Consider the following 24,204-nt stretch of genomic DNA (forward strand, 5'->3'; position numbering starts at 1 on the left):
TTGATAGAGGGTCATCAGTGAGCATGAATGCCAGAGAGACAGACTCCGTCACGTGTGGATAGTCAAGACTAGGGATGCAGCATATGTATGGCAGGTACAATCTCAGCAAAGATGTAATCAAGACTGACGTGTGTGTGTGTGTTTCCTAAAAGCGAAGAAAAAACACTTTTTTCCTCTTTTCTTTCTTTTTTCTCAAAGCCAAATACTCACTTTAAAAGTTCTTTCTTTGAAGACCAATCTAATTAGAACTGTGTTTAGGTAGTAAGGAACAAAAAAGAGTGCAAGTGTACCGAAACCAAGACAGTGGGATGGGATGCGGTGAGATTACAAACAGAAAAAGAGGCTAGAAGAGGTGTGTTGTACTTGGCCTGTTATCACTCCAGGGCAGTGTGAACAGACATTCCAAATGCTCAGTTAACAGTAAAGAAGCCAATGAGCAAGCTACCTTTTCTGGAAATAGAACTGAGCAGAAGACTGCCCTGTTTTCTTTTCTTTTTTTCTTTCTTTTTTTGAAAGTTCAGCATGTCTGTTCTCTATATGTTCAAATTCTAATTATCTAAGTTTGCATATAAACATCACACTTTCTGAACACTACTGCCTTGAAATCAGTAACAGACATGGAGAAGCACTGACTGCCAGAGCACTTTCACAACTTACATTTCTATATGAAGGCTTGATTTTAAACTAAAAACCCTATGCCTTGTCTTTTGCTAAGAGAAAATGAAGCCCTATTCCTATTCAGCAATGCCCAAATTCCAAAAGTAAGGCAAGGACTCGAGCTTGGCAGCATGAATCCAAAGGGACAAAAGGTACTCACGGTTTTCCTCCTGGAATGCCTGTCAAGTTGGGAGGTATTGCTGGCACACCGCGCATATGATGGTGTGGATCAAATCCCACCTAAAATTGTCCCATGCAAAACAAAACAAAAAACGAGACATTCATTTGCTATACCTTGAACAATATGGCACTTAAAGCCTAATATACATTATTTGAAAATAAGATTCTAGAGACATTTACAGAAGTAATTATTGATAAAATGAAAGAATATTTAGGATTTAAAGGGTCATTTATTCAGGTCAGGAGAATAGAAAAAAATTAAACTACTGACTGTTGAAGTTTATTAGAGAAACAAAAGTTTTTTTTTTATTTTCTTTGGGGCTCAATTTTATAGTTTAAAATGTCAAAATGATTACCATATTTTAAGAAGTCACAAACTTTCTCATCTTCCCAAAGAAAATAATCAAGACATAATCCACATATCTTAATTTATACAGGAACATTCTGATTCTTCCATAAATACCTTGTATTATATAAACTACATTAAAAAGAATGCAAGACAATGCTGTGTGTTCCCAAACTCTATTATAAAAGCAGGTAAACATACCACAGGTGATCTTCCATAGGCTGCTGCAGCTGCAGCGGCTGCAGCAGCTGCGCTCATCTGGGGGGAGATGTTGTGTAGCCCAGCATAAGCAGCTCCAGGGCTGGTCAGCTCCCCATTCATCCCAGCATGGGGCACAATCCCAAAGGGGGTTGGATATGGACAAGGTACAGCCATGGGCGTCCTTAGGCTCGATGCTGAAGAGAAAACCAAAAACACAGAAAACTGTAGTAGCACATTGTTTTCTTGGTTAGTAACATTACCCATAATTCAAATGAACTCATTTTACTATTCTCAAAATCATTCAATCCTTTTGGGTATTTCAATCATCCATTCCATTTTTCTGAATACTTAACACGTGCTAGACATGGGTGGGGTCACATGCTTAATTTGGAACACTTACTTTGTCTAATGGTCAGTACTGGTTATCATTACTTTTAACAGATTGCATTACTTAAGTCACTTAAAATCTTTTTGAAGACAGAAGTAAGTATACAGTATTTCCCCCCTTACTAACCTAAGGGGTCCACACCTGGTGGCTTTCCAGGTACAGGCCTCAATCCGGGAGTAGAGTTACTGCCAGGGGTAGGTGCATCAGTTCGCGGAGTAGGAGTATTGGACTTTGAAACGGGAGTAGTAGATTTTTCATTCTAATTAAGAGATGGAATATATCAGCCAGGAGAATATGATTTTAAGAGTTAATTTAATACTAAAACAGTAAGCAAAACAAAACAAAAAAAGAAATTTAAGAATTTCTTCAGCTTCTCTTATATTTGTATTGATTAAAAAGTAGCTGGCAAAGACTCAGAGAGGCACATTACAGAAAAACCTGCACTGAAGCTGACCTGAGGTCATTTCTAGGAACCTGATTTCAGTCAGAGGCCAAAGAAATTCACCAACCATGCATCCTGAATGTGGGCCACATGCTCGTGGCCATGGATATGCCAGGCTCCTAACCACTGTTGATGTCCTAAGAAGTACCCTGGGTGACTAGCTCCTCTTAGCAAACTCCGACATGAAGCATCATGTAACCCATAGTAGAAAGGAGAGGCCATAAAGAGACAAGCAGAGTTCCAGAAGAAAAGACAGGGTGTTGAACCCAGACTGTGATCAGGCTTTCCATCCATCATATCCATCCACACATATTTTCTGATCTGCACACAAACTGAAGAATATCCTATCCTTTAGTTGTAAATTCAAAAGGTCACTGAAAACTTCATATGCCTTTTTTAAAAATGAAAAACATATTGAGGTGAAAAAAAAACAAAAACAAAAACAGGATTTGCTACATACAAATGTAATCAACTCCACAGTCACAGGCAGAGGTATCGGGACAGTATCTTGACTAGTAGGCAATTCAGTCTGGCATTTGTGTTAAGTCAAAGTAGACTTCTTATAAATGACAGAATATTTCTGAGGCAGTAGCTAAAATTATCACAGCTGTGCATAGCTTGGCAATTCAAATGCAGCTTGTAATAAAATGACTAACACCCCAAACCAAGGTCACCACAAACCACAGGCAATAAGACCACCTCCCTAACTCCAGTGTGATGTTTTTCACCCATTATCTCACTTGTAAACGTACAGAAAGACTCAGGAAGCAAATGCCATTAATTTAGTAAACCTTTCTGCTCCGAAACAACTTTTCTAATTTAACTTATATCTGAAACACACATGTATCAATCGGAAATTCAAGCCCTAAGAAAAATGTGAAATATATAAAAAGTAAAATTTCAAAAACTATCTTGGAAGTGGCAATTCTGGTAAGGATGGGGTAGCTTACAAGGCTAAGCTCTTTGGATTTGGAGGAAGGAGTACTGCTGGAAGATGCAACAGAGGCAGGGCTGATGGGGGCATCTTTCTTCAGGAGGCGTGACTTGTCCAGGCCATTCTCTCTAGGGGAGTGTGCTGGGCTTCCTCGAGGAGATGATGGATCCTACAAAGAAAAAATTTAAGCCTCACAACTGACTCACAACACCAAGGTCCTTGACTGGGGAACTCTTCTAACTGAAAGCACTTAATAGCTTGCTTAAAAACACAAAATGTTCTGAAAAAGATAACAAAATTAACTGAAATTGCTAAAGGAAACATCTGGTATTGAGGTCAGATTCTAAACAACAACAAAAAGTTCACTAATCTGCAAGGAACATCAATGCAGTCAGTAGGGCGACCACTGACACCTGTGAACTTCTTGCGGTGGAAAAGGATAGTGTCAATTGAAAGGAAGGAGCAGCACTTGAGAGGCCCAGCAATGGACAGTCGGTAATAGTTTCTCAAAAGTAGGCCACTAGCCTTTGTTACAGCTGCAGAGCAGCAGGAAGGGAAGCTAGCCACAAACATACCTCATTGGACACATCAACTACTAAGTTGTCATCACTCTTCTCACCATCACTGTCCTGTACAGAGAATGGAGAAGCATTATCTCTAGCCCCAGTAAAAACAAGCAACATCACAGTTTCAGCTACATTTATGTGCCCACGCCAGGTCCTTATGTGATGTGATGAATATTGTATCAAACAGAGTTCTCACATTTTACAATGCACTCTTCCTTATTCTTCATGTTGATGTTATGAGTTAGGAAATGATTCCATTTCCCATTCTTGAAAAATGGAGTACAATAGCTTGCTTACTACTCTAAAACTCAGAACACAAACTTTCACACCCATCTAAACACAGACTATAAGTGTGGCGGGGCATAATTTGGTCTGGTAGTATTTAAAAATTCTGAGCAACTAACTCATTGCATAGTTAAACTGTGAGGTAAAATTTCAAAGTCTGAGCATCTTGTGAAGTTCACAATCCTACAGGGAACCAGCTGATGGGAAGCAGAGCAACAAATACCTGCCTCCACACTTCCTACCCAGCAAGCTCCCTTCTCTTATAGGACTTTCCACTAGAGAAAAACGAGTATCAGTTCATGTGAAGAACATTATGGACGTCTAAGCTAACCACATAAAGTTCTGGAAATAAACTACCCTAACAAATAATGTCCTAGTATACCCAGGTCTTAGATTAGATGTTATAGAAAAGCACTGTGGTCATGTATACACATGTATACATATACATGTATGTTTGTGCACATAAACATACACACATAGCTTCAGCTAGTTGATGGAGATAGCTTGAGACACAGCTATAAATACTATATTTAAAAAATCTCTTAAGGATATTGTTATCCTATGTTCTACAATTGGCTGGTAATGGTTAAAATTAGCAGCTGATATAAAGAACAAGACCAACTGGCCTCCACCAAAGCAAAGGTGGATGAACTTACATAGCGAGCTGCAATTTCCTTTTCTTCTGTTTTCTGTTTTTTGCTCTCTGAAGAATAGTCTGTAGAGTTCCTGTGTTTCTCAGAACCTCGGAAACTAGCTGATGGGGATACCGAAGAGCTCTGGAATTAGAAACAGACACTGGGTTGAAAAAAATCATTCACTTAGAAGAGCAATTAAATATCTATCTATCTATCTATCTATCTATCTATCTATCTATCTATCTATCTATCTATCTATCTATCTAGTGCTGTAGTGCATGCCTGGGGAACTATTAAAGGGAGACAGGAGACAGAGGAGGAGATGAAAGGAGAAATACAGAGGTACAGAGAAAAAGAAACACAGAAAGACAAAATAGAAAGATGAGTAAAAAAGAGAATAAAAAGGACAGCAGGCTGAGTACGAACCCCAAAGAGCAGATCTGATCTCGAGTATCTCAAGCATCTTGCTCAAGACTTACACAAAGTTGGGAAAGGGAAGAAACACAAGAAACGGAACCAGGGAAAGATAGGTGTGGCTTTGTTTTGTTTTGTTTTGTAAAGTTTACTGGCTGACACAAAGTAGGTATTTGAAACTTCCACAGAGAAACTGAATACAGTTGAGCTTAAAGGATAACCAGTAGTTTTTCAATTAAAAAAAATTAAAAAGGAGGAAAATAATCATTAAAGGCTTGAGTAACCAAATGTGGTGGCCATGTGATACATAGGCCATAATTACAGAATATTTTACTCAGCCTACATCCACGGCCTGGAACATGCAGAAGCAAAAAAATAAAAATGCCTGCAAACATCAACTGTATTATTTCTTTATGTTCTTCATAAGCCTACTCATTTTGTTTCTGGAAACCCTAAACTCACTGTGGCCAGAGCAGAGGAAGTGGGTTCATGCCTCAGGAAACCACAGTAAGGGGCTACTGGCGTAGGCTCAGGCCACAGGTTTGATGTCTGTTGTTTCAACGGGCACTTAACCTGAGGTGTCCCTACATTGGTGACAAGATTCGAAGCCTGAGAAATGTGATTCTCTGCCATGAAAGTCAGCTGATAATTGAGCATATGTATGATAGGTTAAAACTATGGATGGAAAAGTAAAAACAAAAACTACCCTCAAGAATCTGTCAGGCCATGAGCTAGGGAAATGGTCCATTGGCCTTAGTGCTCCTCTCTAAAAACTCCATGTGAATCTGGAAGAAACAGCATGTGCCTATAACTCAAGCCCTTCTACAGGGAGTCAGAAGGTAGAGACAAGAGAATCCCAGAAGGCTAGAAGCTAGATGGTTTTCTGTACACAGCAGCACACAATATACTTTTTTTCAAAAAAAAATTAAAGGCAAGGACCAATAATACCTCAAGTTATCCACTAACCTCCACACACACACTTTACCCTTAACAACCCCCACCCCAATCTTGGGCTAAATGACAGAAAAGGCTTTGGTCATTATTCACTAAGGACAAAGTCTAAAACAATCAGATGATTTTTGTTTTTATGGTGATGGGGTTCTAAGCCAGAGCCTCCCCCATAGCAAATGTTCTCTACGATTTAGCTACATCACCAGCTCCCAAAGAAATTTAGAAGGAGACTAATTAACTTAAATGTCTCTAAAGACTTCTAGTTTCAGTTTATTTCTAAGTCATAAGACTTGACATTTTTGCTTCCTACGCTTACCAATCCCAATTTGGTATGGTTCTATAGTCACTGTAGTAACACACAAAGACACTGGTTTCCAGTCAGAACTTCCTATCTAGTTATTATCCTTAATACGTTCTCCATACTTTTAGAATCTTCTATTTCCCCAAAATAGATTCAGTCATCTCTCCTTAGTCTTCTTTTAAAAAAACAACTGGTTTCCTACAGCTTTAGGAAAGACATTTTAACTCCTGATTTTGACTGCAGTCCAAAGCACCCACTATGAGTGCCATTCCATGGTCCTGGCCCCGCCCCACTGCCATCAGTGCATTGAGCATGTTCCTCAGAGCTCTATGTATTTTCACAGCATCTTTATCTTTCTCCATGGGATTACAGAGGTGCCCTTTTGCTCAGTATCTTTTAAAATCCCTTCCAACATAAAATTCAACTCTTAAGGTCAGTTTTCAAAGCTTCCTCAGATGCTTCCTGGCAGAATTAGTTACTCCCTTCCTGTTGTTCCCTTAATATGCTGTTTATTCAGTGAACAGAGCATGTGCAATAACTAGACTGCTGCTTATTTACAAAACTCCTTCCTACTTCATTCAGACTGTAGCTCCCCTGAAGTGGGGCACCCAGCAAGAACTGGCCAGGAATGTTTTTAAACACAAAGAATTCCAAATGGCCCTCAACATGTGTTTCAATCTAGTTCAACTCCTCAGATAATTAAATTGGCGGGAGGTGGGAGGGTAGGGTAGAGGAGGGAATTTGGGAAGAGATACCTAACACCTAAAAATCTTTTGAAAATATATAGAAGCTTCCTAAAATATATATACACATAAAAAGACTTTAAACGGAGTTACCTTAAAATGAAGGGGGGGGGGCAGTAACCCAACCAGAAACCACTATCAAATAAAAAAAAACACCCCAATACCAGGAATGAATTACTGCTTCGAGTTGTTGGCCAAAGGAATCCCACAAACTCCTATGCATTTAAGGTTATTGCTATTGCTCTTGGTTACCATCTAGAAAATGACAGCAAGACCCTAATGCTAAAGCCACTTGAGTCACAGAATATGATGAAATCAAGTTGATACTGAATTGGAAGCTTCATCTCTATTGGCTGGCTTTCCTAGTGCTGGAGGGTACAATGTATGCTACTGGAGGAGAAATGTTATCATCAGTTGTACTCATCTGTAAACTTCCTAAGTTAGCCTGGCCAGATATGGTCACTGTTGTGACAGTGGCATGACTGTTAAGGGAGTAATCAACTTTCTAATTGGAGTCAGGGTCTGTTCTACAAGATGGAACTCCCATCTAGCACTAACAATGAGGCTAAAAACTTGTGGCTAGATAGGTCATAGGCCCTGGGGAAGAATATATTAATATCCTTCTAAAATGCACATAGCATTAAGATGATTTTTAATCATCTTATTACTATACTCGTAGGTCAGCAAAATCCCTCAATCCTCAACACAGAAGCTACTTCTTACAGGAGGTGGCAATTAACAGATTTACAACTAACTGGTCAATATGCAAAAAGTAAGACTTTGGAGTGATCAAATCTAAATGGAACATATATATCACACTCCACCTCTTCAAGGTAAAAGATCTATTGGACAAGGAGGCTGGAAAACATAAAGGAAACTGTTTTCTGGGTATAAAAGGGCAGCTATCCACAGAATCTCACAGCAGTTACAAAAGCATACACACACAAAGTACATGTGGATGACTGAAGAGGTAGAGGTGGATCTGAGGAGTTGGGGTATGGAATGAACATGATCAAAACACAGTGAATGAAATTCCCAAAGAACAAAAACATTTTAAAAACCCATTAGATTTATTGAAGAAGGTCACTGAATGAACTTCCCAGGTTATCGTTTGAGTAAAATGTGCCAGGGTGCCTTGGAACTGCAAAAAAAGGTTCCACCCTTTCTCCATCTTCTTCTTATTATTTTTAACCAATGAGATGCCTTCTCCTACCAATTTGGTATTTTACAAATGAAGAATTTGTGTGCATATGTATGTTTGACGCTATCTAACCCTTCTGACACTCGACTTCCAGTCATTTCAACTTTCTTCAAAGGAGGAAAAAAAACAATTGCTAAACAATAATGAATACATTCTCAAAAATTTATGCTAAAAAGTAATGCTGTTTTTGTCTTTTCGTTTTCTTTTGTGAGACAGGGTTTCTCTGTTTAGCCTTGGCTGACCTGGAACTTGCTCTGTAGACCAGGCTGGCCTCAAACTCAGAGATCTGCCTGCCTCTGCTTCCCAAGTACTGGGATTAAAGGCGTGCGCCACAACTGGCCTTGCACCAACACCGCCCAGTACCTATTTCGTCTTAGAGCTCATTTACAATCATCCATGTTAAATCAAACAGCTTCCTTTATCTTAAGGTTGCTGTTTGTTGTATGGTCAGCTTTCTTTGTATGTTGTATGAATGTATGTGTAGTATGTGTGCACATCTGTATTTAAGTTTACATGCATGTGTTCATGCATGTGGTATTTGATGCTGGGTGTCTTCCATGATCTCTTTCCACTTATTTAGGCAGGGTCTCTTGATGAACTAAGAGTCAACCATTTGTGCTAGTCTAGCCAGGAAACTTGTTCTACAAGAGGTGTTTTCCTCTTGAATGCTGGGATTACAGAGGGGTCACCATGCCCACCTTGTTTTTGGAGATCTAAATGCCACTGAGTCATCCATCTCTCCAGGCCCCTGCCATAATTTCACTGTAGAACCGTTACACATTACATTTTGCTAGTAAAATAATAAAGTAATTATCACTAGCACTTAAAGGTTAAGCTGCTCAATGAATATTGAGGAGATCAGCAACACCCTAATAACATAACTGCTCTAGAGTCAAACTGGCTTGGCATGGATTCTCACCACACAGCTTAGAAGTCTACCACTCTGCTACTGGATGGGTCTTTCCTGAGTATGGGAATGGGGAGACTTAAATGATGATAAAGACAATCATGATTCTGCTAGAAAAGTTTATTTTAACATCTCTTTGATTATCATAAAAGCTTAGTTAAGTTGCTTATTTCCATAGCTTATTACCTAAGACACTTACTGGAACCCCATCAGGGCACTATTCACATCTAAACATTTAGGCTCATTCAGAAAAAAAAAAATTTTCATTACAATTTATCATAATACAAGCAATATGTTATACATGGATAATCACAGAAACAGATCAATTTAAAAGTCAAAAATACTCTGGATATTAATGTTTTGTAAAGCTCTGCATTTAAAAAAATCCATTTTTATCAGGAAAAGGAATAAAATGACATATTTAAAATAAAAAAGTTGGGGGTAACTGTGGATAGCTGCCCTTTTATACCCAGAAAACAGTTTCCTTTATGTTTTCCAGCCTCCTTGTCCAATAGATCTTTTACCTTGAAGAGGTGGAGTGTGAAATATATGTTCCATTTAGGTTTGATCACTCCAAAGTCTTACTTTTTGCATATTGACCAGTTAGTTGTAAGTCTGTTAATTGCCACCTCCTGTATACCCCAATTATATTGGTAGCACAAATGTACCTTACAGCTATTCCTACTATTATAAAACAGGCTTTTTCAAAAAGGAAAAATTTCTAGTCCTCATTCTGAAATCCACCTTAGATTTTACTTAGGCTGTTGGTCAGATTTGCTATAGAACTAATACTTCCAACAACTCCAACACCTGTCCACCTCCAGATCAAAGATGGCGTGTATGGGAAAGAGTTCTATAAAGGTCATATTAATATAATTAGCTAATTTTAATAACAGGGAACACTAACTGTAATAGCAGTCAAGAGCACCTCTGGAGTCAGACAGTATGGAGTCTTCTATTTAACAGCCCTGTAGCCCCAGGAATAATGTTTACCTTCACTCAATCTTTTTGTAGTTTGGGATAGTAAGATACTATCTTCACCCACTGGGCTTCTTTGAGGATGAAGAAAAACAGTTTATATAAAGGTCAAGAAATAGTCTTAAGCACAAAGCCTAGCCTCTCAATGACAATAATGCTGATACCTCACTATACTGTGGTTTCTATTTACTACAGATTGTGAAAAAGAAGGTCCATATGAGGACTATTTCAGGCACTTGGTAGTACTTCCCCTCAACACATACATTCCAAAGGCCCATCAGGATAGGTTTTCAATAAACCAAAGCATATCTTTCAACAATCACAGTAAAGTTCTGATTCTATATGACAGAGAAAGAACTATAAATACCATATTCACATGGGATTTTAAAATTTGATTTAAAATGTCCCCCAAATTAATTCTGCTTTCCATTCACAAAGGTATTATGCTTAAACATCCCTGCCCACTTAAAGGTCATAAGTAGAAATAATATGCTAAAATTTGAATGAACATCTAAGATAAAGAACCCTAAAAGTTTGGGCTGGCAAGACAGCTAGCTCAGCGGGTAAAGATACTTGCCACTAAGCCTGACAACCTGAGTTTATTATCTGGAACCCATATAGTGGAAGGTAAGATAGAACTCTTCCTCCTCTGACCTCCATGCATACTCTGTGGCAGGTGTGTGCCCTGCCCAAACAAACAGACAAACATGAAAAAAAAATTCCTAAAACTCACTCCCTGGCCATGGGTGTTGCCTTCATTATCTACTAGGTACTTAAGAGTAAGTCAGGTTTTAGTCAGGAAAACAGAGACAATGAAGAGCCAAGGGGCACCATGAAAATCTGATTGGAGTTTGCTTTATTTTCCAGGCTTCTTTTACTGTCAACAATAATCATTTAGATGTAAAATTACACTGTTACTCTAACTGAAATGTAGTTTCAAACCTTAGTATGAGTGGGTCATGGTAAACTTAGAGAAGTCAAAGGAGGACCAAGATACCCACAGGTCCTTTTACTGATGCTACAACCAAAATCCAGAATCAACATATCCTCTGCAACCTCTTAGACAAGCTGAAAATGCATACCTATACCAAAAAAGCAAACAATGACTAGTAACTTACTTTCTTTCAAAAAGATTTATTTTCCTTTTACAGCATTAGTTTTTTGCCCGAGAGTATGTATGAACACTGAGGGAGGGCATGCTTGGTGTTATGAATGCCCTGGAACTGGAGGTAAGAATGACTGTAAGCTGTCACGTGGGTGCTGAGAACTACACTCAGGTCCTTTCAAGAGCAGTAAGTGCTCTTAGCTACTGAGTCGTCTCCTCCAGCCCCTGACTTCAGAAAATCATAGTTCTGCTGTGTCTCAGTGATGAAGCACTGCACATTTTACAAATGCTCCAGGAGGTTTCTAAAAAACATTGACTGCCCAATAAATTTATGTACAACAAGCTAACATAGTACCATATCCCAGGAGAAAGTGATTGATATTTTTATTGACTATTAATAACCAAAATATTCATATTTCCAGAGAGCAAATGAATGAACCTTAGCTGTGAGAAATATAATACCTTAAAAATGAAAATCACTTGGCCAAAATGCATAAGTCTCACATGACAATTCATATCACATGCAGATTTATGTAAATTAGATTACTGTTGACTGTGGCAAAACTATGAGTCAGTCACTGGTGTTGGTTTACTGCTCATCACACCAAGACTTTTATTTAAATGACCTGCTTGATTACGGCTGTCAGAAAAAGCATACTCTGCAGACAATCTCACAGAAATATTTTTCAAATTAACATAAATCAAAACTCATCTTCAAAAATAGCTGGAACTTCGTGAAGATCTGCCCTTGTTAAAAGAATATTTAATATAATTTCTATATAATGAAGTCTACCTTTACTATGTTTCATCTTTGTAGCAATTCATGAAGGACATACTCTTAAATTTTTGTTGTTATTGTTATTTTTCTGTTTCTCTTCTAGTAAGAAACTTGGGTCAAGACAAACTGCTGCATATAATCAAACCAGAGTGATTAACAGTCTGATAGGTGATTTTGAAACAGCACTTCCAGTTTTCACACTGTGGACATAAAATCAGATAGCCTTTGGTTTAAGACTGGCCTGCATCAGTTTTTATTAGCTAGAACTTACTACAATTCTTGAAGTTTTCATTCCCAGCAGGTGGGGCTAGAGTGGGGGCATTGCTCTAAGGTCTCAGTAAGGCCTGAAGAGCGCATCTTGTGAGCAGAGTACTTAGCATCTATTATAATAAGCCTATATGAAGAGCCAATCCTCTTTGGCAATGGTGGAAACTACTGCACAATCTTCACTCAACAAGGATTTACTGAATATACATGAAGTGAAGAAATAAAGAGATAAATGAATTCCACAGCTTGCCTTTCCATCATAAGTCAAAGTACTTAGAATACGAAAGACATATACATTGTTTTACTTCATGAAATAGTAAAACAGCACTTTGATATTTAGTCATTCACACTTTGTTTTGTGGTCTCGGCATTACACATTACTTGGTCAGGATAAAATGCCCTAATAATTTATAAGGTATCAATACAATTGATTTTAAATTAGAACATTATCTTAATGTCCTCTTGAGGTTTCTTGACTGTTATTTCCTCTTCCTGGAATAAGACTGTTGGCTCTGCACCAGAAATTTCATTAAATACATTTACTTTTTTCTGGTAGTTTGGGGGCAAGAACATGACATTTTGATGCCAAAGAAGTGAGTGAGCTTGACTCTTATACAGGTATCTTAGCTTTCCTCACATGACAGTCACCCTGCATGTGGTCCAAGCTATGGGCCACATGAAGAGGCAATGGTGCAGGGTTTTGGGGTGTGTGTGTGTGTACTTCACCTTGATTACCACAATTTTAACAGAAACTGTAATAAACATTTGCCAAGCAATACAACTTTTATTGTACACAAAAGTTTAATCGTCCAGTCCATTCTGTGCCTTTCAATTCGGTGGCCTTCATGTTTGCGAAATTTAACACAGTCATGTGCTTTTGTTCTCCCCAAGAATTCTCTGCCCTCATTAACAAGATACTTAAAATATATGTATGTGGACTCTACACTAATTAGAGTTATACGCATTGGTCATTTTATTTTGAAAGAATAAATTATGTAAGATATAGCCTAAACTACTCTTTTACCTAATGCCATATTATCAATGCTACTAACTCTCCTTCAATGGGGTATATAAATTTGTCCTAAAAACCAAAGTGGTGAGCTTTAAGAATTTTCTGGTAGGGTAAATTGCTTAAGAACTATCTTGATCTATATTTTGTTTGTGTGTGTATATAAATACCAATATAATCCCAACAGCTGTTTAGAAGAATTAAAGCAGGGTAATGACTTAGCACTAAGCTTTGGCAAGCCATACCTTAATATGTCAGGATCCTTACCTTGGTCTTTTCATGTTGTTTTTTTTTCTAGTAAAATATTTCAATCTATATAAGGTTAAACATATATCATTTTGAGAGTGTTAGCTACAGAAAACCTCATATGTATTCTTCTGTGTTATTCTTGCAAATGTTCTATACAATGATGTATGATAGCATTTCTTCAGGAACACAGAAGGAAATAAAAAAAAATCAATCAATTTAAATACAAAATGCCGACTAGTTTAAGGTTGTCAATCTGAACAACCTCTGGTCTTCATGTTAGGACAGAATAGCGAGTTTCTAATGATTACAGCTGATAAAATTTTCAACAAAAAGTGAGTTGGATCTCAGAATAGAATTTGTCAATATAAATGTAATATAGCCACACATGTACTTATTTTTCTAGTAGCCACAGTATTAAATGTAAAAGAAACCATAAAATTTCAATTACATATATAACTCCAGACATAATATATACTATATCAATACATAATCAATATAATCATTTGAGATATTTTATAATCTCTCCTCTTTAGTACTGCACTTTCAAAGGCTGGTTTGCAGTTTATACTTATAGTTTATCTTGGAAAGGCCACATTGCTGTTGCTTGACAGGTGTGCGTGGCTTGTGGTTACCATATTAGGCAACACAAATCCAAAAGTCATAAGAGAAATAAACACCCATTAACATTGCCAAGTGCTCAGCCCTATGATAGGACAGGTAGAACAGTTCCTATCTACTTTTCCCAATTCACCTGGAAGTTTCTTTGTTATAGTAGACACCCAAGTCTTTTCACTTGTGAGTTTTATGCAAGTTCTGACAAGAATTTTCTTTTCTGGCCTGTGAGGCTAAGAATTTTTCAGTTTTTCTGTATCAGTTAACTGTCATATTGTGAAAGTTCTTGACCTGTGATGCCAGGCCTGGACCTCATGTGAGCTCCATTTCGGCTTCTCATCTCCTTTCCTGGCTTCTGCACCACTGCCTCATTACAGCTATTGAACAAAGGAACATGGAGTATGCTCTCCGTCACATGTGATTTTCATTACCTAGATACTGGAAAGAATACATATGTAGCAAGTGTATACTGTTTGATAGTAGTCTTTTGAATCCTTGACATTCAATATAATCACTTCTGTGATCTTAATAGTTGTGTGTTTGTGAAGGGGTGGGTGGGAGTTTGTGTACGTAGGCACACCAAAGGAAGAAGGCTTTCAAAGTGGTGATTTTGAAAGTGAACTAGGCTGAAAACGTATTAAGAGGAAACAATGGGAAACATAAAACTGAAACAGAGGTAAACAGTGTTGGGTAGAGGTGAATCCAAAGTGATACCTTTCTTTGCTGCAACTCCACCAATCTAGGGTGCAGGTCTTCTTTCAGGGTCTGTGCCAGCCTTGCCTCTGACTGCATATATGGTGAGTGCTGTTGAAGAAACATATCAAGGCCACCAATTTCCTTCATTATTCTAAAAGGGATACATTTCTGGCAGAAGAGGGGCCATTTTCAGTTAACTTCATCCCTGTTGCTTATCATGTGGTCAATAGCTGTCTGTAGCTAGGGAGAAGCACTTTTTATCTGAAGATTGACCAGTGAAAAGGTGAGATTCCCAAGGACTCATGTCCTAGTAATTTTTCTGTGATGGTCATTTAAAAATAATAATCCCTAGGTATTTCCTCCTAAGGCTTTTACTTAAATGGAAAATCTTCTTTTTCCCCACTTGGGCAGCTAAATCATCACATACAAATGGGGGGAAAATGGCTAACTCTAAAACAGAAATATGCAATCCTTGAGAAAAAACTTTCTATTAATTTTTTTCTTTATTTGTTTATAATACCAACTACTTGCTGTTTTATGCAGTTTTAATTATGTATTAATAATTCATTAATATTAACTGTGATTGATGGTGATTCAAATATAGAGGGATGAAAACATAAGAGATAAAAATGCTTAGATATATGAGCAAAGATTTCAAGAGAAATGACTAAGCAACAGCTTTTCAATGACAGATCTGCAGATGCAGGTTTGACTGGGTATAAAACTCTGGAAGAAAGGATGAGTCACCTAGTCTGCATCAAGATTACTCTAGTTACCATATGCCCACAAACGACAGACTAAACCAGTTGTATTATATTTTGATGTATATACATACATACATATACATATATGCAACAATAATAAAACAGGGAAGAAGAGGCTATAAATTTGAGAGTTGGGCTGTGGGTACATGGAAAGAGTTGGAAGAACTTGGGAGAGGAGGGAGGAAAGGGAAAAGAGAAAGTGATGTGATTATATATCTTAATTTTTTAAAAAAAAAGATTACTCTGGTTAAACCAAGAAAGATCTTGGCACTATCTGTGCTGAAATGTTGACAGGCAAGTCAAAATTGCAGTCTATTGTCTCACCCGCTTTCCAAACAATAAGTACAGTGCCGCTACAATCTGATGAGAAAAATCTTAGCATTCCATATTCCATTCTACTTACCATAGCAGACAAGTGTGAATACTCTCCCTTTCCTCCATTTCACCTTCTCTCTCTCTCTCTCTCTCTCTCTCTCTCTCTCTCTCTCTCTCTCTCTCTCTCTTACACACACACACACACACACACACACACACACACACACACACACACCTTCTCCAGACCTACCAGCAACACCTCTGTCAACACTTAGCCTGCTGTTGGCACTATGGGCTAAAGAGGCTATTGACCTTTATTCTAAACATGTCCTTTCTGGGTTAATTACTTTTGTATATTTGGTGTACTCTATGACATTTAATCACTACAGTGCTACTCAGTAAACAGAACTGAATGGAACTAAATGCAATTCAGCATCAAACTAATTGGTGCAAAATTGCAGCATGCTGAAAATGGACTAGGAGAAAATACTCTTGTCGTATGGAGAAATAAAATGAATACTATTTGATTAATCACCATTTTACTAAAAAGAAAAAACACTAGTCTAGGGGTACACTTTTGCAATTAAAAATTAAAATGACTCAATGGACTTAATTTTGTAGTGCAAGGACAATGCTGTATTTGCTAACCAAATAAATGAATGTAAGTAATTTGCAACTCAGGCATGGCTTCTGTGCTCTAGGCTCTCTTTTCATATATGCACATATGTGTATAAACATCCCATCATAGGCAGTCCTCCATTAATAAGGCCAATGTCCTCTGATCTGGTATTCAGCTTGTAGTATCTTAGGAGCAGTGATCTGTTTCAGAAGATTCCAGTTTAGGACTTTCAAGAATGTCTCCAAGAACAAAAGATTATTCAAATGACACACAGCACAGACATTTGGGAAGTGAAAGGTAACAAGACACCAGCTTTCCATGGCATAGAATCTCAAGAAGTACATCATACAATAAGCATGTGCTCTAGTGTGTGAACTGTGGTTTCAGGTTTTGGTCTAACATTTATAAACTATGTGATTCTGGGCCAGGCAACCCTTCTAAGCTTCTACTTTCAAAGCAGCCCAATGGAGATAAGGGTTTATGCTCTATAAAGATTTCTGGCTACAGTCTAAATGCCTATGTTCCAATACAATTCTAAGTTAACACCTAAAGCCCAATGTGTTTGTATTTGAAAGTGGGACCTGTGAAAGGGGATTAGGTCAAGTGTGGAGCCTTATGAGTTGAATGAGTAAGCTTGTTAGACAACTAGAGGAAGTATCTGCTCTTCCCACTAATATGACAAACATGGCTAGGTGCTGCTTATGACTCAGAAATGGGCCCTTCGTCAAGACTCCTGATGGGAGATATCTTGACCAAGACTCCCGAGCCTTCCAAACTTTTAAGAGGTATAGTTCTATTGTGTAAACTATCCAGTTTATGGCATGAACTATGGAGGCCAATGACAGTTGCTTGTAATAACTATATGAAGGGGAAGGTACGCTGCCCTTCTCTGCTTACTTCTGGAAGCTGAGAGACTGGCCTGCTGTGACACATGGAAAGAAGAAGCATGCTCTCAACTGACTCTAGCTACACACTTATCTTAGTGCTTCCTTCTCCCCAATCTGTAGAATTCAAGTTAAATGTGCCTCTAGAACAATCCTGACTTGTGGTGACAGAAATGTGCCATACACCTGCATCTCCACGTTCACACAACTTGACAAATGACTCCAACAAGAATTCAAGTATAATGATAAGTGAGAGGCACCTTGGTAGGTAGCCAGGTACTTTGCTAGGCCCAAGACACTAAGGATACAGAAAAAAGAACAGGCAAAGGACCTTAAATAGGAAACATAACCTAAGTTATCAATAAAATAAATTAAAAATAAGTGCAAACACTCTGTGCTACAAAAGGAGATAAATCAGAGGGTAGAACTAGAAAATATGGAGGGCAGAGTGTTGTGTCTCAGAGGACAGTATGGAAAGTAGGGTGGTGATAATTGTGCAGACCCACTAGGCCTCAATAAGGCCTGGGATTTATTCTACATGTCACCGAAAGGCAGTAAAGGTACTCATGGTTTAAAAATGAATCCAAGGTCTTAGAAAAGGTCTAAATTCTCAAACCTTTCCATCAGACTCCTTCTCAGTTAAACTAGAGTAAGAATTTTGAAAGCCTCATGGACAGAAAATATCTTTTTAGATCCATCCTTTGTAATTAAAAATAAGAACAATTATAAACATAAAATATAAATTCTGCATGCATGTCAATTCATGTTAAATTAAAATAGCAAAATTTTGAATGAGATTATGAAAGAAGGTCTTAGTGGCTTGAAGCAGGAACCAATTAGCAACTACTACAGTTATCCAGAGCTGGATCACAGAACAATTATGATGAGAAGAGGATAGATCAGAGGAAGATGTCGGAGTTTTAGCTAAATGACTTCCTTCGGAGAAGTATGCATGTGTACATAAAACTGAAATCAGGTTGGTCAGTAAAGCCAACTTCATGCATCTTAAATCAGATATAGTTTCTTAATTCAGAAAGAAAAGGAGTTTTAGGTACCCCATGAGAATACTCCTAACCTCACAGGGCTTATATGACATGTGACAAACGGCATCCTTATCTTTATCAAAGAAAGAAATAAAAAAAAAAAACCAGCCACATGACTTACAATTACACTGATTAAATCTAGTGGTTCTCAGCTATTGCTGCACATAAGGAGAGAGAGAAAAAGGGAGGGGAAGGGAGAACACAATGGAGAAAAAGGAAGAGGGAGAGGAACACCTTGGCCCTATCCCAGAGCAATTATATTTAAAAAGCTCCTGGGTGATTCCACAGTCGAAAACCTATGACCTAAGGCAGAGTCAGCTAATGGCAAGCCACTGCTGATTGCTATCAATCAGAATGCCTAATCAACTAGCACTGCATAGCCATTGGCACCACATTGCCTTAGGGACCTCTGCAAGAACACAATTAGCTCAGGGAGATCCCTGACTTGCTAGCCCTGCAGCCAATCATGCAATAATGAACAACAGATAAGAAACTGCAAATTCCAAAATCATAGGTCAGAGCTGTAAGGGAGAAAAACTTCAACCTCAACCCTGTCCTGAGATAAAGGGCAGCACTCTTAACCCACTTCTGAATGCCTGTATGTAACATTCCCATGTGTGACTCTACAATGATGACAAAGTTATATATTTTGAATGTGATAATTAAAACAATAATCTCAATGAAGTGGGTATTATGAGATAATTGGCCATCCTCAGGATATAAGCAAACTACGGTAAAAGCCAAGGACACTTAGCATCAAGGTCAATTACAATAATTGCTTATCTGAATTACATTATTGCTATTGTAAAACCTTATAAAAAAAAAGAAACAAAGAACACATACTGGAGTGGAAAGACCTAAGAGGAAGAGTTCCTGTTGTTGGTCATTTAGGAATTCACATTAAATACACGTAAATACAAGACTACTGAACTGAAAGGCTGAACTACACATGGTAACATGGAAACATGAAGTGGCTCTAACTTGACAACACTGGAGAGGTCAGGAGAACATTAGCCCATGGTGATCCAGACAGAGGTGAGTTGAATAATGTCCTTGTTCTTTGGTGCCCAGATGATGTTGAAAGGTGGTGGGACCATCAAGAGAAGATGCTTAGTGCAAGGTAATCAGGCGACACAGAGAGGGCTACCCTCAAAAGGGATTATTATGGTTTGTGCAGGCCCTGAATCCCTAAGCCCTCTACCTTCCCATCCCACAAGTATGTTCATGCCATTATCATGTCTTACAAGACTCTCACCAGAGGCCAACAAATAGACCCACCCCAATTAAGATGTTCAGCCTCAGATATGTTGAGACAACAGAAAACAAAGTAACATGAACCACTATTATGTCTCACTCTCAAGAACAGTGAGCCAAGGACTCTTTATCTTTTTAAAATAACCAGCTTCAGATATTTTGTGACAACAGAAAACAAGTTAATAAGACCTATTATTATATCAGTCATACTTACTTCCATTAATACTCAAAAGGAGAATTTATGACTGCCTTCGGTTGAAACTGAGGCTCTCAACGAAACTAGGTTATAGCTTGTAGGAAGATTATTTGTGTCCTCCATGGCCACTTTAGCTTGTCTATATTAACATTTAGGATCAAGTACCAAAAGTCAACCAGAAAAGAATCTGGAAAAGCTTTGAAGGCCAGAGAAGGGAAACAGAATCTTCGACCTTCTTTCAACTAATTGAAATGTGTTTGGCAATCGAAGAGTCTAAGACTTTAAAGTTGTGATTAAACATCAAGACTTTGATGTTTTATATGGTATTCTTCCCCACTACACTAATGAAGTTAATTAGTGAGGAAGAATGCCATATAAAACATCAAAGCCTTGGTGTTCACTGTCGACATCAATCCAACCAAACAGTAATAAAGAAATAATTCTGCAAAAGGCATTACCTTAGAGGAGCTAACTACTTCTCCTTACAAGCTCAAACTGTACTATACGGATATTTTTTCAAAAAATTCCGAGATGCTATCCACACTGTAGTTCAACTGTTCAGCAACAAAACATATCATTTAATGTAATTTAATTAAGTGGCCCAAAATGTCACATTGAACAAAAGGACTAAGGCATCCCACTGTAGTAACATGGATGGCTGTTAAGTAACCACTGCTATGGAATAAAAGAACGTGGGAAACACAAAGCAAAAAGCCACTGAAGGGTGCAATGAAAGGTAAGAGTCTAACTCTAGTTCCAAGGGATCTAACACCTTCACACAGGCAGGGAGACACCAATACACATAAAATAAAAATATATCTTAAAAAAATAAACAATGTATTACTTTAAGTAGTGAGTTTAGTTTCAGCCCCCAAACAAAATAGCAACACCAGAAGCTCATAGTTACAATGTGCTCCACTAAATGGGGTAGGGATAAAGCCCAGAGAAACCAACTAGTTTCTTGTTACTCAGAAAGTGCTGTCCAGGCCTGTATCTCAGCCACTTGGCTGAGCAAGTTTAAGGTCAGCTTGCACATTTACTGAGACACCCCCCACACCTCCCCACACACACAAAATAAAAAGGGGATGATGCAGCTCAGTGGTAGTGCACTTACTTGCCTAGCATTTGCAAGGGAAAAGGAGGAAGAGGAGGTGGTGTTAGTATAGATTTCCAGCTTTTTCCTATCAAACTGACTAAACTGGCATCTATTGTAACCAAAATGTTTGGTTGTTGTTGTTGTTGTTGTTATTATTATTATTATTATTATTATTATTAATTGAAAATGTGAAAGCATTTGTGAACCTTATTTTAGATAGAAGAGAACCTGAGTTTCTGAAATAACAAAAATCATGTATGACTGCAAATGGCTGACAACAGAAGACAATTCTTTAATTATAAGTGTTTGGTTACATTATAAAAGTCAAAAGAAAAGATACTAACTACTATGTTAAAAATTTCAAGAAAAGAGGACAAAGGTAAGATGGGGTGTGTGGGGGTGGGGACTGCTCAGGTGGCTTGCTGACAGATATAGATTCAAATATGACTTAAGCCAAAATTTTTAAAAGAATACTTTAATTAGCATATACTAATTACACAGAGATTAGTTTTACTGTGACATTTTTATATAGGTACACAAATGTTGATCATATTCACATCCTCTTAGCCCCTGTTCTGTCCTGTCTTCTGCCAATCCTTTCTTCTTCTCAACTGCGATCCCCACACCAACATTCATATCTTTTTCCAGGTTTCGTTTTGTGAACCAAACAGTTTCATCACGGTGGTTTACAGGAGCATGGGTTAAGGTTTGTTTATAGGACTACTTAAGCCAAGAACTCTTTCTTGTTTTGTTTGTTTTTGTTTGACGAGACAGTTTCTCTGTGTAGTCCTGGCTGTTTTGGATCTCACCCTCTAGACCATGCTGGCCTTGAATTCATGTAGATCCATCCACCTGCCTCTGTCTCACAAGAGTGCTAGGAATAAAGCCATGTGCCACAATACCTGGCAGCCAAGAATGCTTAACACAAAATGAAAGCTTGTACTCTGTGTAAGTATGAAAGATGCAAAGGACGTGAAAATGCTAATGAGAGAGAGAGAGAAGCAGAGAAAGGGAGAAAAAACTGGAAGCAAAGTTCTGAGAATTTCCTCTTGAAGATTCTTAAGTGAGAGGAGGGAAAGAAAGCAGAAACATTTCACTCACAGGGTCAACCACAGATGGTTGCACAGGATGTAGACTGCCCAACTCATGGATGCACAAGGAGCACAGGCAAGTTCACTGCAGCAGTCTACACAAAGTAAACTAAGGTGATGTTGAAGTGTTCACTAGATGATACATGCCTCTCATGAAATGGGAGCTGCACGAGGGCTTCTTTATCTTTTTACTACTGCTATCATATGCGCGCGCGCGCGCGCGCGCACACACACACACACACACACACACACACACACACACAGAGCCTGTACCAAGTGAGGAAACTTTAAAAGCTTTCAACACGTATCATTTGTGGTTTATTAGTGTAAGTTCTCATTATAAGTTAGCATCATATAGCAATTACTACATTAATGAAACAAAACAGATCTCACTCGTCCAGTGTGACCTTCATGGTAACTTAATCACATCCACCAAAATCTTATGTCCAAGTAAAGTCACATTCATAGACATAGGGAGCAGAATTGAATGCCATCTTTTAGACAGATGCAATTTACCCACAGCAGGAGCCAACATTATATATGCAATAAGCTCAAGGCTTTAGTAATCAGTCATTAAGCACATGTTGTCATGTGTTCTTGACAATAAAGAGATACAACTAAAAAAATGTCATATATGTTCCTCTCACAAGGGTGATATATGTTACATCTCAGCAACTATCTTCTAGACTGTTTCCAACCCACACACACACACACACACACACACACACACACACATGAGCTTCAGTGTTACGGGAGAGGCTAGGTCAAGATTTATGTAGAAGTCCTGCCCTTTTGTCTCATTCCTTTCTGCAATCCTGCTGCATGTCTTTCTGCTTTGGAGGAAGTGACACAATTCAACTTATATTAGTTCTTCAAAAAAAAAAATAAAATTTATACTCCAAAGTTATAGGTGGAACTATCCAAAATATTCCAATTCTTGGGTAAACAAAGACAGCAACAGGCAGGATATAAAGACCCACCATAACAAAATTAATCAATTTAAACAAATAAACAAGCAAACAACCTAACAAGGGCACAGTTTCTTGAGAGACAAGCTATCAGGTTGAAGATGAAGCATGCCTAATGTGACATTTTCCTAAAAGAAAAGAAAGTTTTAAGATGGATTAATGCTATACCTAAATGGTATGATTGGTATTTAAGTTCTTAATTACAGTCAATTTCTGAACTCAATAAGGTCTCAATCATAAGATTACTTTTGATTGGACAGAATTTTTAGGTAGTATGCAAACAAAAAATTTTAAACTCAAATAAGGTAGCTAAAAAATATGCTCTCTTACATCCCAATACTCTGGCAAGAATGAATAACATTCAGACATATGACCTTCTGTTCAATTTAAATGAGTTATCTTTAGATATTCTGTGATGACTATTCTTATGATTTAAGTACCGCATAATAAAATCCATCTCTCATTTTACTTTGGTTTAGGAAAAGCTTTAAAATTCCTCCCCAACAGTATTCTGGCAAACACTCTTAAATTATGTAATTCACCAGGTTCAACTGTGCTGCTACAATCACTTTCAAAGAAGATAGTTATAATACATTATCATTACAGCTATACAATCCATGCTGAATGCTCCTTGGCTGAATTCCTAACATTTTAATGCTGAAATTGATCTGTTTTAAAAACATCATGTGAAGGGTTTTTAAATACCATACAGGCCCAACCTCTTTATTTTAAATGCCTTAGAAATGAGCTTATATGAACTGGGGGACCTCCCCCCCCAAGTCCTGTTCTCTAATCTAGCATTAAGCATATTTTAAAGAACAACAGGCATGTTTTCCAAACAAAGTACTGTGGTATACAAATTACTCAGCATGAATAAGCAGAACAATGCTTCTCGTATGAGTTTAAAAACCCAGAGAAAGCTGACATTTCATCAAAGTTGTCTTGGAAACAATAATCTTTGTGTTATCTCAAACATGAGAGGTGCATATTTGTGCTCAAGCTACTTCTGTGAAGCAATCAAATGGTGGTGACATTGTTAATGTTCCAGTACAATAATAAGAAATGGGAGTACATGGGCACTGCAATTAATATAAGGCATTCACACAGATATGCCACCATGACTCACACA

At 37.9% G+C, this 24,204-nt stretch overlaps 1 protein-coding gene across 13 annotated transcripts in view; it reads right to left on the minus strand.

The window, feature by feature from the left end:
* Tle4 (TLE family member 4, transcriptional corepressor) overlaps positions 1–24,204 on the minus strand; it is a 135,806-nt gene that overhangs the window by 13,394 nt on the left and 98,208 nt on the right. For 6 of the 13 annotated variants that reach the window (XM_050158667.1, XM_050158658.1, XM_050158684.1 and 3 more), the window contains 7 exons: positions 14,864–14,953; positions 4,656–4,775; positions 3,724–3,777; positions 3,165–3,317; positions 1,899–2,031; positions 1,385–1,578; positions 818–897 (listed from right to left, as the gene is read on the minus strand). In XM_050158667.1, the coding sequence (XP_050014624.1) occupies positions 818–897; positions 1,385–1,578; positions 1,899–2,031; positions 3,165–3,317; positions 3,724–3,777; positions 4,656–4,775; positions 14,864–14,953 (824 nt within the window). The remainder of the gene's footprint in view (positions 1–817; positions 898–1,384; positions 1,579–1,898; positions 2,032–3,164; positions 3,318–3,723; positions 3,778–4,655; positions 4,776–14,863; positions 14,954–24,204) is intronic. The other 7 variants (XM_050158709.1, XM_050158707.1, XM_050158715.1 and 4 more) reach the window with 2 other exon arrangements.

This window comes from Alexandromys fortis, unplaced genomic scaffold, assembly GCF_014885135.2.
Source record: "Alexandromys fortis isolate MF-2015 unplaced genomic scaffold, M_Fortis_MF-2015_v1.1 scaffold_10, whole genome shotgun sequence".
Taxonomy (NCBI): domain Eukaryota; kingdom Metazoa; phylum Chordata; class Mammalia; order Rodentia; family Cricetidae; genus Alexandromys; species Alexandromys fortis.